The sequence below is a fragment of the Bombina bombina genome, chromosome 4 (genome assembly GCF_027579735.1).
Source record: "Bombina bombina isolate aBomBom1 chromosome 4, aBomBom1.pri, whole genome shotgun sequence".
NCBI lineage: Eukaryota > Metazoa > Chordata > Amphibia > Anura > Bombinatoridae > Bombina > Bombina bombina.
Genome location: NC_069502.1, coordinates 773,118,447 through 773,134,649, shown reverse-complemented (window position 1 = coordinate 773,134,649; position 16,203 = coordinate 773,118,447). Strand labels below are relative to the sequence as shown.

Sequence of the window (16,203 nt, the reverse complement as noted above, 5' to 3'; positions counted from 1 at the left end):
TGCAGTGTTCTCCGCCCTATCTGGTCCATGCAGATAAGGTGGTTTTACGTACTGAGCCTGGTTTTCTTCCGAAGGTTGTTTCCAACAAAAATATTAACCAGGAGATAGTTGTATCTTCTTTGTGTCCGAATCCAGTTTCATAGAAGGAACGTTTGTTACGCAATTTGGACGTTGTCCGTGCTCTAAAATTCTATTTAGAGGCTACTGAAGATTTTAGACAAACATCTTCTTTGTTTGTTGTTTATTCTGGTTAAAGGAGAGGTAAAAAAGCAACTTCTACCTCTCTTTCCTTTTGGTTTAAAAGCATCATCAGATTGGCTTTTGAGACTGCCGGACGGCAGCCTCCTGAAAGTATCACAGCTCACTCCACTAGGGCTGTGGCTTCCACATGGGCCTTCAAGAATGAGGTTCCTGTTGACCAAATTTTTTTTAAATTATATACTTTTGCTTCTTCGGAGGCTATTTTTGGGAGAAAGGTTTTGCAAGCCGTGGTGCCTTCCGTTTGGGTGACCTGATTTGCTCCCTCCCTTCATCCGTGTCCTAAAGCTTTGGTATTGGTTCCCACAAGTAAGGATGACGCCGTGGACCGGACACACCTATGTTGGAGAAAACAGAATTTATGCTTACCTGATAAATTACTTTCTCCAACGGTGTGTCCGGTCCACGGCCCGCCCTGGTTTTTTAATCAGGTCTGATGAATTATTTTCTCTTAACTACAGTCACCACGTTACCATATGGTTTCTCCTATATATATTTCCTCCTGTCCGTCGGTCGAATGACTGGGGTAGGCGGAGCCTAGGAGGGACTATATGGCCAGCTTTGCTGGGCTCTTTGCCATTTCCTGTTGGGGAGGAGAATATCCCACAAGTAAGGATGACGCCGTGGACCGGACACACCGTTGGAGAAAGTAATTTATCAGGTAAGCATAAATTCTGTTTTTTTATTTAGGATGTAATTTATTTTTATGAGTTTGTAACTCAAACCAGACTACTTTTGCCCACTGATCGTTCCAACTGAAGACCCCTATGTTAAATTGTGATTGTTTTATTTGTTATTATATGTACACAGTAATTTAGGTGTTTACTTTGATTATCCAATGAGGGTTCACTTATGAAGGGGTGTGCTTTAATAGACGGCCTTGATTGGCTGCTTCCTGGGTGGAGGGTACTAGGAGCCTATTAAAAGTAAAGAAAGGTAGATAGGTGCGCTGGGCCAAACTGATAACCATACACCCCCTTAAAAGACAAAAATCCCTGCAATTGTCTAAAATAAAGTGAAAAGATAAAATGGTAATAAGGGAGGCGCTCAAAGCCAAAGGTATCAACACTAAAACAAATTTAATAAAAACATATAAATGAACAGTGGTACAAATATAAAGGGACGTCTCCCCAAACTGAATTAAGCTAATATCCTAAAAAGTCTAAAATGACTGATAAAACTTGCTCAGGTCTAAAAAACAAACAATGATAATCAGCAGTTCTTATGTGGTTGTTGTAATTAAGGCAAATGTTAATGTCTTTTCTCCATATAGAACCAAATCAATAGTCAGTGTTCCGTTATTGAAAATACCACCAAGCTGCCTTATAAAGTAAAGCCGTAGCTGCCAAATATAGTGTCTAGAAAAATAACTTCGATATCCAAAGCTCTCTTACTTTGTAAGATATCTTTATGTCAAAACCATTAAGCCGTGTACTTTACCAGAAGATAGATTCGTCAGTTGAAGGTCTTACTCCCTCGCCCGGTCCTCACCTCGAGCGGGGCTGACTGCAGCTTTGGCGTCTGACGTCACAGAAAGGTGTTCCGGCTAAAGGTAGAGGCCGATCCCTGCGCTCCCCTCTATGCGCTGTAATCACGGTCCTCTTTGATAAGCCCTGCACTTAGTGCTAATAGCACGCAGGGGACTGAATAACAGGATGATATAATGGATATCCAAAACAGTGTTCCCAAACACAGAGGCTCTGCTCCTTGTGAGAAAATGTCCCAATAGTATAACCCGGGTTATTAAATGAGACTCCAAATGAGATTCCAAAGATATGGTTAGTTGTTACAATGGTGATAACAACAACACTGCCAACACATACGACGCGTTTCGCCCTCCTATGGGCTTTATCAAGACTCGTTTAATAACCCGGGTTATACTATTGGGACATTTTCTCACAAGGAGCAGAGCCTCTGTGTTTGGGAACACTGTTTTGGATATCCATTATATCATCCTGTTATTCAGTCCCCTGCGTGCTATTAGCACTAAGTGCAGGGCTTATCAAAGAGGACCGTGATTACAGCGCATAGAGGGGAGCGCAGGGATCGGCCTCTACCTTTAGCCGGAACACCTTTCTGTGACGTCAGACGCCAAAGCTGCAGTCAGCCCCGCTCGAGGTGAGGACCGGGCGAGGGAGTAAGACCTTCAACTGACGAATCTATCTTCTGGTAAAGTACACGGCTTAATGGTTTTGACATAAAGATATCTTACAAAGTAAGAGAGCTTTGGATATCGAAGTTATTTTTCTAGACACTATATTTGGCAGCTACGGCTTTACTTTATAAGGCAGCTTGGTGGTATTTTCAATAACGGAACACTGACTATTGATTTGGTTCTATATGGAGAAAAGACATTAACATTTGCCTTAATTACAACAACCACATAAGAACTGCTGATTATCATTGTTTGTTTTTTAGACCTGAGCAAGTTTTATCAGTCATTTTAGACTTTTTAGGATATTAGCTTAATTCAGTTTGGGGAGACGTCCCTTTATATTTGTACCACTGTTCATTTATATGTTTTTATTAAATTTGTTTTAGTGTTGATACCTTTGGCTTTGAGCGCCTCCCTTATTACCATTTTATCTTTTTACTAGGAGCCTATAAAAGGCAGCTTTTGTTCACTTTTTGACTGTCAGAGGAAGGGACAGTGTTTGGTCCCGAAACGTTAGAACATGGAATCAAATTTTGGTTGACACTGATATCTGAAGACCAGCGAGTGCTTATTTATACGTATTCTACAATTTTTCAAGAGCACCCTGGCAGTTGTTTGCTGATAGTGGGACTGCATACACACCATCTGTTGTGTGTGTGTGTGTATATATATATATATATATGTATGTATGTGTATCTAGATATTAATAAATAAATATATATATATATATGTGTGTGTGTGTGTGTGTGTGTATATAGATAGATAGATAGATAGATAGATAGATAGATAGCCTGTTTACTTAACGTTCTGGGATGTCTCTGCAACTCAGACATCCAGTTGCCTAATTGTTTTATGCATTGTTTTATGAATATGTAAAATTCAGAACCTACTCTTCATTGTTGTATTAATCTTGTTTTTAATAAGAAAATATTATCCAGAAATTTACAATTTCGTGTTAGCATGAACAATTTAAAAGGACACTAAAATAAAAATAAAATTTTCATGACTGAGATAGAGCTTGAAATATAAAAACATTAAAATTTACTTTATACTTTCGTATGCACACTGTCTGAGGCACAAGCTCATACTGAGCATGTGCAAGAGTTCATTGTAAATGTATACAAGTCTTTGATTTGATGAATGCTATTACATGATACAGGGACAATGAAAGTTAAAGTTATGCATATGTTAATTATGCAATTCTACTGTATTTAAAGGGACATTAAACCCACATTTTTCTTTCATGATTCAGATGGAGAATACCATTTTAAACAACTTTCTAATTTACTTCTATTATCTAATTTGCTTCATTCTCTTGATATTCTTTCCTGAAAAGCATATCTATATAGGCTCAGTAGCTTCTAATTGGTGGCTGCACATAGATGCCTCATGTGATTGTTGGCTCACCCTTGTGCATTGGTATTTCTTTAACAAAGGATATCTAAAGAATGAAGCAAATTAGATAATAGAAGTAAATTGGAAAGTTGTTTAAAATTGTATTCTCTGAATCATGAAAGAAAATGTTGGGGTTTAATGTCCCTTTAATGGTTCTTTAAAAAAAAAATATATATATATAGGGAGATTAAGTGGTCCTTACAAGTGGTTTTCATTTTTGTTTGTTAGAGCATACCAACCAGATTGAATGTTGTGGATAATCACTATCTAAAAATAGGTTGACTTGACATAATGGGAGCTGTGTCATTGATACGGCTTAATGCTTGTCTGTTGTAATGTTCCGAGGACTAGGGGTGTGAATCCATAGAATAGAGCTTTGTGTCATAGACTTGTATAGCAGTGGATCTCATATTTTGTTCCACAAGTAGTGACATAAATGTTGGGATAGGATTCAGTGCTACCCATTCCTTCTTTTGAAGGGGCGTAAAAAAGAGAAATATATATCATACAATTTAAAGAGCACTATGTAAACATGTTAATTTTTTGGTGGTATGTGTACAAAATGTTGGTAATCAATTTTATTTTGAAGTTGAAACTAACAGGAGGACCCACTTCTATATGTTGACCCCACAAGTATATTTCATCACATGTAGATTAGTTTAAAAAATAAAAAAAACACACCCTCTTTTATATGCAACAAAGAAAAACATGACTTAAAGTAATGGTAAATCTGAGAGTTTAAAAAAACGCTAGGATTTACCACCACTAAAAATTAACTGGACTTTCAGCGATGAGTTTGTAAAAAAAAAAAAGGGTAAACTCACCCACCTCTAAACCAGTAGCCGTGCTAGCATACAGAACACTGTCAGATGACTAGCACGGCTATTGGTTTAGAGGTAAAAACGTCACCTCAATGAGAAATGAGTGCTGCGCCATGGGCGGCCGGAGGCGTTGAGTTTAGCGAAGAGCTGCGGTACAGAAAGGGTGAGTTTAGCACTTTTTTTTTTTAACAAACTCTTCACTGAAAGTCCAGTTTATTTTCAATCGCTCGGATTTACCATCACTTTAATTGTCCCTTTTATCTCTTCAATAATATATTTACAACTCATAGTAACCCATTTCTACCAGAAGGACATACAATGGTTGCACTTTGTCTACAGAAAATAATTTCAGTTTTTTTTTTTTGTGAAACCTGTAGGTACACTACAGGGTTCCCCACAATTTTGCTATTTTAGAAATACAGATTTAAAAGATTACAATCACTGTGCAGTTGAGTAATGACTTCAGTTTACTGGAAGAGTAATATAATCTAGTTAAGGGGCGTGACCCAAAACAAACTTTGACTAATTCTCACTAGGAATTAATTCCTTCAAAATTAGAGTACATTTAAAGATGGACAATTTAAAAAAAAAACAAAAACAAAACTATAATCTGGAAAGGACTGTACGTTTATCAAGACCATAATCTCAGTAGCTCTGTATGTTGTTATATTAAATGCGTTCCTCTTCTTTTTCCAGATGATTGTTGGTTCTCTGATGGGTCCCTATCAGATAAGTCAAAGTTTAATGATCCAGGTCTGATGCCTCTGCCAGATACAGCAACAGCTTTAAACTGGTCTCATTTGGTTGATGCTGCTAGAGCCTTTGAAGGTTAGGCTGAGCTTATTTTTTTTTCCTTCTCCATTTAAATGCTTGCAGAAATGGCTTGAAAGAGCAAAATATTTAAAGCAGGGCTTGGCAAAGCCTAAAACTGTGTTTTACTGATTTGTTGCCTAATGTTACAGATCAATATACAAATACTCTTGTTTCTAAATCTGTAATAAATTTGTCAATCCCTGATTTTAAAGCAAGGTAACTATATTAGCAAATATGTGCTTTTAAATGGAGTGTTAAAGGGATATTAAAGTCCGTAAATCACAGAGCTAAGTTTGTAAAAACATGGTTTGAACGTTAAATTAGCTTCCTTAAATGGACATGAAACTAAAAAAAATTATTTCATAATTAATGTAGGAAATACAATTTTAAGCAACTTTCCAGTTTACTTCTATTATCAAATTTGTTTAATTCTCTTGGTATCATTTGTTGAAGGAGCAGCAAATTGCACTACTGGTTTCTAACTGAACACATGGTTCAGCCAATGACAATCAGTATATATATGCAGCCACCAATCAGCAGCTAGATCCTAGATTCTGTGCTGCTCCTGAGCTTTCCTAGATAAACCTCAGCAAAGGATAACAAGAGAAGGAAGCAAATTAAATAATAGAAGTAAATTGGAAAGTTGTTTAAAATGGTATTATCTATCTGAAATATGAAAGTTTAATTTGGACTTTACTGTCCCTTTAACTTACTAAAAAAAGTGTTGCTCTTCTGGAAAGTTCTGTAGCAGAGCTTATTTCTTTTTTTTTCTAATAACCTCCAGATGTGTGCTATGAGCATGCCTATGACCAATCATAATGCACAGGAGGCAGTGATGTCTCATGCGCTTCCCAGAAGAGCAACGCAAGAGTTTATGGTATTATAAGTAAGGTATTTTAACTAACAAACTATATTTTGTTCAGACTTTGCTGTGGAATATAGGGATCTCCATGTCTTTTTTTTTTTAAATATCATTAAACCATTTAATGTATTCTTGCATTTCATTTTCAGTTAATTTTAAAAAGATTAATGTTTTGAAGGAGCTCAGGGAGAGGTTTGTACAGTACTCTTTGTTGTTATATGCTATGTGTAATATTTTCAGAAGAAAAATTGCTGCAAATAACTCTCCCATGCCCTCCAGACGTTTGTGTATCACACATCACTGTATCAAGTGTTGCCACGTCCCACACTGTCCTATTTTTATCATCAATGTCTAAATCCACTCCCTTCGTCTTTAGTTTGCCTCTTCTCAGTGCCTTCTCATCCTTTTCCACTCTCATTCTTCCTTCACTGCCACCTAAAATGATCTCCTTCTATCCTGGAATGTGCAGTTGCTGCACATGGCCAACAGAGGGAGTCTCTTAACATACTGGGCCAGAATACTAGTGGGCCGTTAACAGTTACTCGCAAGTAAAAAGGAGTTTATCGCAGGTGTTTGCTAGAGTTGGGTTTACCGCTCGTATTACAAGTTGAAAGTGAAGGCAAAAGTGTGAGCGTCCTCAGAGCTCTGGTTAACTGTTTCACAAAACAAAAAAGTGTCACAAAACACATCAAAAATACATTACAAAGTACAGTTACAGTTACAACACCATCTAATTTTATTAAAAAAAATAGCACAAAAACGTTTTAAGGGCTCAGGTGTCAGGAAAAAAAGGAAGGCATATATATATATATATATATATATATATATACATACACATACATATATATATATATATATATATATATATATATATATATATATATATATATATATATATAAACACACACACAAAACACGGAAGGGGACTGCACTCTCAGACCGGACTGGGTACACCTCCCATGACCCTGCAACATGCACAGGTCTGGGTGCACAATAGCACTCTCAGGAAGCTGCACTGTCCCCAGAGTCACAGGCAGTTAACCCCAGACAGGTCTGGGTGCAAGGCACATAGGGAAAATTACAAAACAAATTAATACAGCTCACAGAGAAAGTCTAGCACTCACAAGCTCTCAGCTAAGATTAAAAGCAAAAATGGAAGAGTTAGTTACCGCATCTAGCCAAATGGGACAAGCCCAGGTACCACGTCAAGGTCTCTTCCAAAACCTGAGTCCCTAAACAGCCACACAATGCAAGCTCTCAATCCAACAAACTGGGAACAAGTGAAGGGTGCACAGGCTTATGTAATCATCCTAGACATATACAAAACACGGAAGGGGACTGCACTCTCAGACTGGACTGGGTACACCTCCCATGACCCTGCAACATGTACAGCCCTGGGTGCAGAATAGCACTCTCAGGGACCTGCACTGTCCCCAGAGTCACAGGCAGTTAAAACCCAGACAGGTCTGGGTGCAACGCCCATAGGGAAAATTACAAAACAAATTAATACACCACACAGAGAAAGTCCAGACCTGTCTGGGGTTAACTGCCTGTGTTGTATGATTGACACCCCCTGCTAGCGGCCACTAATAGAAAGGGAATTTTGTTTCTTGCTCTCTGGGGCGTCGTCTCTAGATATGATCATATGGGGGTGATTGATTTAGTGTTTAAATATTAAAAAAGAATCAGTTTCAGTTGGGGATTAATTTTAACATACTACTTATTCGTCTTAATTGGACCTTTATACTTAGAATCATGACATTTTGCATACATTGCAAAGGAGGCAACTAAGAAACCAGAACACCATCAATGTCAGTTACTGTGCTAGTTTAAATACAAGATGAAATGTCAGCAGAGCATGAAATCTAACAAAACAATATGGGCTAGATTTATCAAGCACTTTTCTCCACTTTGACTTCAGGTTCGCACAAGAGAACCTGCAGTCACGATTTATCAAGCAGTGGTCATCAGACTGCTTCCAAGGTGGAGAATTTCAATCTCTCACCGGTCTCTTCAGACAGGGGAGATTGCCAGCTCCTGCCTGCATGAATGGCTGCGCGGGCAGGGGGCAGAGTGGTACGTGAGAATGCTTGTTTGCAATGGTAAACGCCAGAGGAGAAGCCGGGCAGACAGGGGCAAATATGTCTCCCCCTGTCTGCCAGTGTTTGATAAATTAAGCCCTATGTATCTAATGGTAATGTTCTTGATGTAAAACAATTAAATGGCTGTAAAGTGAATATGCTAATTGGGCTATTTGGCCAAGCAAACATCTTTGGAAAACTTTACAATATACTTTATAATACACTAAATTACCTCAGAGATGAGTTACTTTGTCCATGGTGCTGATTTTGGATCATACAATGACTATAATTAATGCGTCAGCACCAGAGTATATGTATACTGAAAAGTATACTGCAAAGTTTTTCGTAAAATGATGTAACTATTTTGCTTTTTTAAGTTTTGTGTTCCTTTAAATTGATCAGGTCTAAGGGGAAAAGGAAGTTCTGTAATGTATTTGTTCAAAGGGCTAACGGGCCCCATTAATGAGACATGAAAGTCAAAATGAAACCTTAAAGGGACACTGAACCCAAATGTTTTCTTTCGTGATTCAGATAGAGCATGACATTTTAAGCAACTTTCTAATTTACTCCTATTATCAAATTTTCTTCATTCTCTTGGTATCTTTATTTGAAATGCAAGAATGAAAGTTTAGATGCCGGCCCATTTTTGGTGAACAACCTGGGTTGTCCTTGCTGATTGGTGGATAAATTCATCTACCAATAAAAAAGTGCTGTCCAGAGTTCTGAATGAAAAAAAAGCTTAGATGCCTCCTTTTTCTAATAAAGATAGCTAGAGAACAAAGAAAAATTGATAATTGGAGTAAATTTGAAAGTTGCTTAAATTTGCATGCTCTATCTGAATCACAGAAGAAAAAAAAATTGGGTTCAGTGTCCCTTTAATGATTCAGATAAAGCAGGCAATTTTAAAAACTGTCAAATACTTTTCTTATGAAATTTACTTTGTTCTTTTGGAATACTTGTTGAAGAGCAAAATATGTGGCAAACAATGCCATATAGTGCTCAAGACACATGGACACCCCTAAACCTGGGCATACAATAGGAAATGACAGAGACTATCCAAGCTTCAAATTAGAAGTAAAAGTTTAACGTTTATTCAGAGTTAACAAATAAAGCAAAAAAAAAACGTGTATGTGAAAGAGTTAAAAAAACCCTCCTCCAAAACACAGAACTGCGCTCTAAATAAACCTCTTACAAAAAAAAAAATTTTAAAATAATTTTTTTCACAATTGTGTGTACTCAATGTATTATAAATATTTGGATGACACCAAAATCAAACAATCAAATAATGTTAGTTCATGGAAATATACAACAAAATAACCAAAATATATATATGGCAAGGTTATATGTTATATTAAAAAAGGATAAATTAATTAGATCCCACGTAGTAGTGCAGATCAATTGTAGGTGTCGGCTGCTGTGTCTTAATAATCCTCCGGAATCTCACGGAGTAAGGTAGAAATCTAAAAGTAAAACGAGAAAGAAAGCGCACAAAGGCACCTACATAGTGCAAATCAATTTAATCAAACAATGATACAAGTGTATATTAAAACAGCTCCCCCGTAGGGTGTCTACTCACAAGAATCAACCTCAAACTTATGAGGTATGTTTGAGCATGTAGATTAAAATATCGCTCAGGGCCGCTTGCTGTAAGTGCTTAGTCCAAAGAGTCAGGACAAAAAAACCTGAATGCCGGGTATCGCTGTTTGTACCACGAAATCTTGACAGGTATTTCCCCCGGCCTCTTGTCTTACTCGCGTCCACTCTGGTAGGAGTTTTTTTGGAGCACAATTTCTCACAAACAAATGGTCCGTACAGATTCACCAACAGCTGATCGCTGTTCCACAAAGACAGACGCAAGGTGGGCGTGGCCTTACGCGTTTCGCGGTTGTGTCACCGCTTTGTCAGAGGAATATCCACGCCCACTGGAAGCTTCCCTTAAGTACATTCATAGTCAATGTAGACCGCCCACCTTAGCGTGTCATTTGAAGTTCGGTGATGCATATTTGTAGTCATGTTATGTTATGCGCTAGTCATATCTGTGCTCACATTTAGGAAAATATAAACCTCTAAGATTATAATATTATATGCAATAAATATATTCTTTTAAAATCCAGAAGTACAGCAATAATACACAATTCATTAATATCAAAAAATGGTCATAAGTTAAAAAAAGGGAAAAGAAAATTTCCTTCCCCCTTTTTATTTAAAAAATGTTTAAACCTTAATTTAAGTTATATTTCCAATTGATATTCCCATAAATTCATGAATACAAATATATTAGTTTAATTCATCCAGTTCACACATCTAAAAAAATATATAATTAATATCAAATTAAAAATTATTTTAAAAACCTAATAAAATATAATTCATGATACACTATGTATCCAGGGGTTGCGTAAGCGATTTTATACTAAGGAGAATTCTTAAATAAAAAATATATATATTAATAATGAAAAAGGTGTAGGTAAAGAAACTCAGAAGTTATAAATATTTTAATCTAATAAAAATGCCTGTATATCTACCTCCCTATTGAGGCCATATGGTTCTAAAGTTTTAAGGGTATGTATCCAATAGGTCTCACGTTTACGTAACTGTAAGAGTCTATTGCCCCTTCTTTTGTCCAGAACCACCTGTTCTATTGCTTTAAATTTCAGACCTTCAGGGTTACTCTGGTGTACATCCCTGAAATGATCATATATACGCCGTGGGGAACATCACCAGATTCTTAGCCTTATTTAACATGAACATCTGCCAGAAGTGAAAGTTTGGTTCCTATTGGAAGCAATAAAATTTATCTTAACCAAGAATTATTTCCTTTTTGATAAAGAATATTTTCTCCAACTTAGCGGTACGGCAATGGGAACCAAATTTGCACCCAATTATGCCAACTTATATATGGGGTGCTGGGAAGACCAATATATTTGGAACAATAACCCCTTTAAAAATAACATCATTCTTTGGCGGAGATTTATAGATGACGTTATTGTCATCTGGAGAGGTGATGCAGAAACATTAGAAGCATTTATTATTTATCTTAATTCTAATAACAAAAATCTAAAATTCACCCACAATAGTAACAGAATTAAAATTGATTTTTTGGACATAACTTTACAACATGAGGGAAAGAGAGTTATTACCACACTATATAAAAAACAGACCGATTCCAACAGTTATCTACATGCAAGAAGTTGTCACCACAAAAAATGGGTAAACAACATACCCTATGGGCAGTTTCAAAGGGTAAAAAGGAATTGTACTAAATCAGAGGCCTTTGAAATAGAAGCTAAAGAATTGGTAACGAAATTTGCGGCAAAAGGTTATTCTACTGAAGTTATTGAACAGAGCCTGAATAAAACAAGAAAATTAGATAGAAAAACTCTTCTAAAAGGTAATGAGAATAGAAAAATCTCCTCGTCAAAAAGGAGAAATAATTTATTCTTAACTAAATACAATAACTCAGCTACTGAAATAGAAAGAATTATTCGTCGATACTGGTATGTCTTAAAAGAAGATCCAGTATTAAAAAATTTATTAGAGGACAAACCAAATGTTGTCTTTAAGAAAAATAGATCAATAAAAACCATATTAGCACCCAGCACTTTAAGAGAAATTAAAACAAATAAATCCTGGTTAACAGATCAACATAAAGGATTTTATAAATGTAAAAGAAAAAATTGTAATGTATGTAAATATACTGATCCAGAAAATAAAGAAGTGAAATCAAATACAAATAATAAATGTTTTCCTATCAAATCCTTTTTAAACTGTCAGTCTAAATTTGTGGTGTACATCCTTGAATGTAACTGTGGGAAACAGTATTTGGGTAGAACGAAACGTACTCTGAAACGAAGAATTAATGAACATTTGAATAATATCACCTCTGGTGATGTTCCCCACGGCGTATATGATCATTTCAGGGATGTACACCAGAGTAACCCTGAAGGTCTGAAATTTAAAGCAATAGAACAGGTGGTTCTGGACAAAAGAAGGGGCAATAGACTCTTACAGTTACGTAAACGTGAGACCTATTGGATACATACCCTTAAAACTTTAGAACCATATGGCCTCAATAGGGAGGTAGATATACAGGCATTATTATTAGATTAAAATATTTATAACTTCTGAGTTTCTTTACCTACACCTTTTTCATTATTAATATATATATTTTTTATTTAAGAATTCTCCTTAGTATAAAATCGCTTACGCAACCCCTGGATACATAGTGTATCATGAATTATATTTTATTAGGTTTTTTAAATAATTTTTAATTTGATATTAATTATATATTTTTTTAGATGTGTGAACTGGATGAATTAAACTAATATATTTGTATTCATGAATTTATGGGAATATCAATTGGAAATATAACTTAAATTAAGGTTTAAACATTTTTTAAATAAAAAGGGGGAAGGAAATTTTCTTTTCCCTTTTTTTAACTTATGACCATTTTTTGATATTAATGAATTGTGTATTGCTGTACTTCTGGATTTTAAAAGAATATATTTATTGCATATAATATTATAATCTTAGAGGTTTATATTTTCCTAAATGTGAGCACAGATATGACTAGCGCATAACATAACATGACTACAAATATGCATCACCGAACTTCAAATGACACGCTAAGGTGGGGGGTCTACATTGACTATGAATGTACTTAAGGGAAGCTTCCAGTGGGCGTGGATATTCCTCTGACGAAGCGGTGACACAACCGCGAAACGCGTAAGGCCACGCCCACCTTGCGTCTGTCTTTGTGGAACAGCGATCAGCTGTTGGTGAATCTGTACGGACCATTTGTTTGTGAGAAATTGTGCTCCAAAAAAACTCCTACCAGAGTGGACGCGAGTAAGATAAGAGGCCGGGGGAAATACCTGTCAAGATTTCGTGGTACAAACAGCGATACCCGGCATTCAGGTTTTTTTGTCCTGACTCTTTGGACTAAGCACTTACAGCAAGCGGCCCTGAGCGATATTTTAATCTACATGCTCAAACATACCTCATAAGTTTGAGGTTGATTCTTGTGAGTAGACACCCTACGGGGGAGCTGTTTTAATATACACTTGTATCATTGTTTGATTAAATTGATTTGCACTATGTAGGTGCCTTTGTGCGCTTTCTTTCTCGTTTTACTTTTAGTTTATTCAGAGTTGCAGTAAAAAGTATAACATCACCATGAGCAAACGGCATTCATCCGATGCGTTTCCTGCCTGCACAGCACTTCATCAGGGATACACAGCTGTTTCCCTGTGTCCGTTAAGTAGTCTAAACTATTAACCCTTAGAGTATCACAATACCTTTAAATTTAAAGTGATATTTTTTTAACAGTGAACACACTAATTATACACTATGTACTTAAAGGGACACTGAACCCAATTTTTTTTGTGAAATAATGATGGAACTATTTTGCTTTTTTAAGTTTTGTGTTCCTTTAATTGATCAGGTCTAAGGGGAAAAGGAAGTTCTGTAATGTATTTGTTCAAAGGGCTAACGGGCCCCATTAATGAGACATGAAAGTCAAAATGAAACCTTAAAGGGACACTGAACCCAAATGTTTTCTTTCGTGATTCAGATAGAGCGACAATTTTAAGCAACTTTATAATTGACTCCTATTATCAAATTGTCTTCATTCTCTTGGTATCTTTATTTGAAATGCAAGAATGTAAGTTTAGATGCCAGCCCATTTTTGGTGAACAAACTGGGTTGTTCTTGCTGATTGGTGGATAAATTCACCCACCAATAAACAAGTGCTTTCCATGGTTCTGAACAAAAAAATAGCTTTGATGCCTTTCTTTTTCAAATAAAGAAAGCAAGAGAATGAAGAAAAATTGATAATAGGTGTAAATTAGAAAGTTGCTTAAAATTGCATGCTCTATATGAATCACCAAAGAAGATTTTTGGGTTCAGTGTCCCTTTAAACCTTAAATAATACATGTACAAAGTAAAGATTAAATAACGTTACTCTAACAACAATCCTGAATATGTTTATATTAAAAAATTATATAAAAACAAAAAATTAATTCAATGTACTTTGTTCATTAAACTTTCCTTTTTGTGATGTTTCGAAAAAATATTTTTAAGAAAGATTTAAAGCAGCAATGATATCAGACTCTGAAAAGACTAAACAGGTTTACACTCATTAAAAGATAGTATTGGACATATATTGACTGTGCCATGAAATTAACCAGTATTATATAAACCTGAATAATATATTAGTATAATTTTAATAATGCTTAAAGACCTCATGACACCCTATACGAAGTATAGTATGATGGTATTATACAATGCAATAGTATTATTTATAATATATTTGAATAATAATATATTGAAATGACAATATAATCATATAATGTAATAACATAATATTATACATTTTATGAAATGGTATGATATTGGAAAATATTTATTTAAATTTATATCTCTTATTGTATACTGTAATGGTATCAACCCATGGTATAAATTGAATTTAAAACCAATATCTTCAATCAGAAAACAACAACATAAATTGATACCATCTGTTTTTCCAGTCTTCAAATGATATATCCAAAATACCTCTTTTTTATTGAGGACAATCTGTCTATCACCTCCAGTTACTTTCCTATGGACATTATTTATTATTTGGAACTTCTACAAATGTTCTACAAATAGTATATCTGCATCATTCCAGATGCCCCCTGGTCTATGTAAGGCAAAATGTTTAGCCACCGGGGTCTTGAGATGTTCAAGTTCCAAAGATAATAAATGTTCTCATATTCAATCTTTTATAGGTCGTATCGTCCTTCCTGTATATTGACATAAACATTTTCCACAAGTGCTCAAATAAACGGCATAGTTTGTATTACAATTAACATAATAATGTCTAATGTAATATAGAATTCCCATTGCTTAAGATTTAAGTTTGTCACCAAGATGAAATGTTGGCATAGGGTCTTCACTGTCCGCATATTCTTATACAAAAATTAAATAATGGAGCAAATGTTTTTTTACAGTACACTTTTACTTTATGATTTGGTTTTATACAGATGTAAATGAAAAAAAAAAAAAAATGATATTTTAAGGAAGTTGCTTAAAATAACTTTTTTTTTTTTTTTTTTATATTAGTTTTCCCACAAATCCCAAATCTGGAATTCCAAAATCAGGAATTATTCTAAAATATAGATTTTTTTAATTAATTTTTAAAATTACAGTACTGTAATATCTTCCTAATGGTACTATATATACAGAAGTATTAAAAATTATATATAACTACCTTTAGGTTGCATTTATAAACTGTATTATGTAAATAATGTCTAAATTATATGATATTCGGCTAGATTACGAGTTGTGCATTAGGATAAAAAAGCAGCGTTAAGCGGTCCTAACGCTGCTTTTTCACTACCGCTGCTATTACGAGTCTTGAAGGTTTAGGGGCACCGCACACTTCTTTGGCCTTACCGCAAAACGACTTACGTAAACTTTGTAAAGTCATTTTTCTATGGGACTTCCATAGCGCTGATATTATGAGTCTGTCCTGGGAGGCCAAAAAGTGAGCGGTACACCCTACCCTGTCAAGAGTCCTAACGCATTTAAAAGTCAGTAGTTATGAGTTTTACACTACAATGCTGTAGCATAAAACTCATAACTAAAGTGCTACATTATATTTATTAACCCCTAATCTGCCGCCCCCAATGTCGCCGCCACCTACCTACACTTATTAACCCCTAATCTGCTGCCCCCAACGTCGCCGCCACTATAATAAACATATTAACCCCTAAACCGCTGCACTCCCACCTCGCAAACATTAGTTAAATATTATTAACCCCTAATCTGCCGCCCCCAACG

General features: G+C 35.5%; 1 protein-coding gene across 15 annotated transcripts in view; it reads left to right on the top strand.

The window, feature by feature from the left end:
* Nucleotides 1–16,203, top strand: part of SIPA1L2 (signal induced proliferation associated 1 like 2) — a 730,143-nt gene that overhangs the window by 647,955 nt on the left and 65,985 nt on the right. For 11 of the 15 annotated variants that reach the window (XM_053711127.1, XM_053711126.1, XM_053711122.1 and 8 more), the window contains one exon: nt 5,326–5,457. The exons of the other annotated variants lie outside the window; for them this stretch is intronic. In XM_053711127.1, the coding sequence (XP_053567102.1) occupies nt 5,326–5,457 (132 nt within the window). The remainder of the gene's footprint in view (nt 1–5,325; nt 5,458–16,203) is intronic. 15 annotated transcript variants of the gene reach the window in all.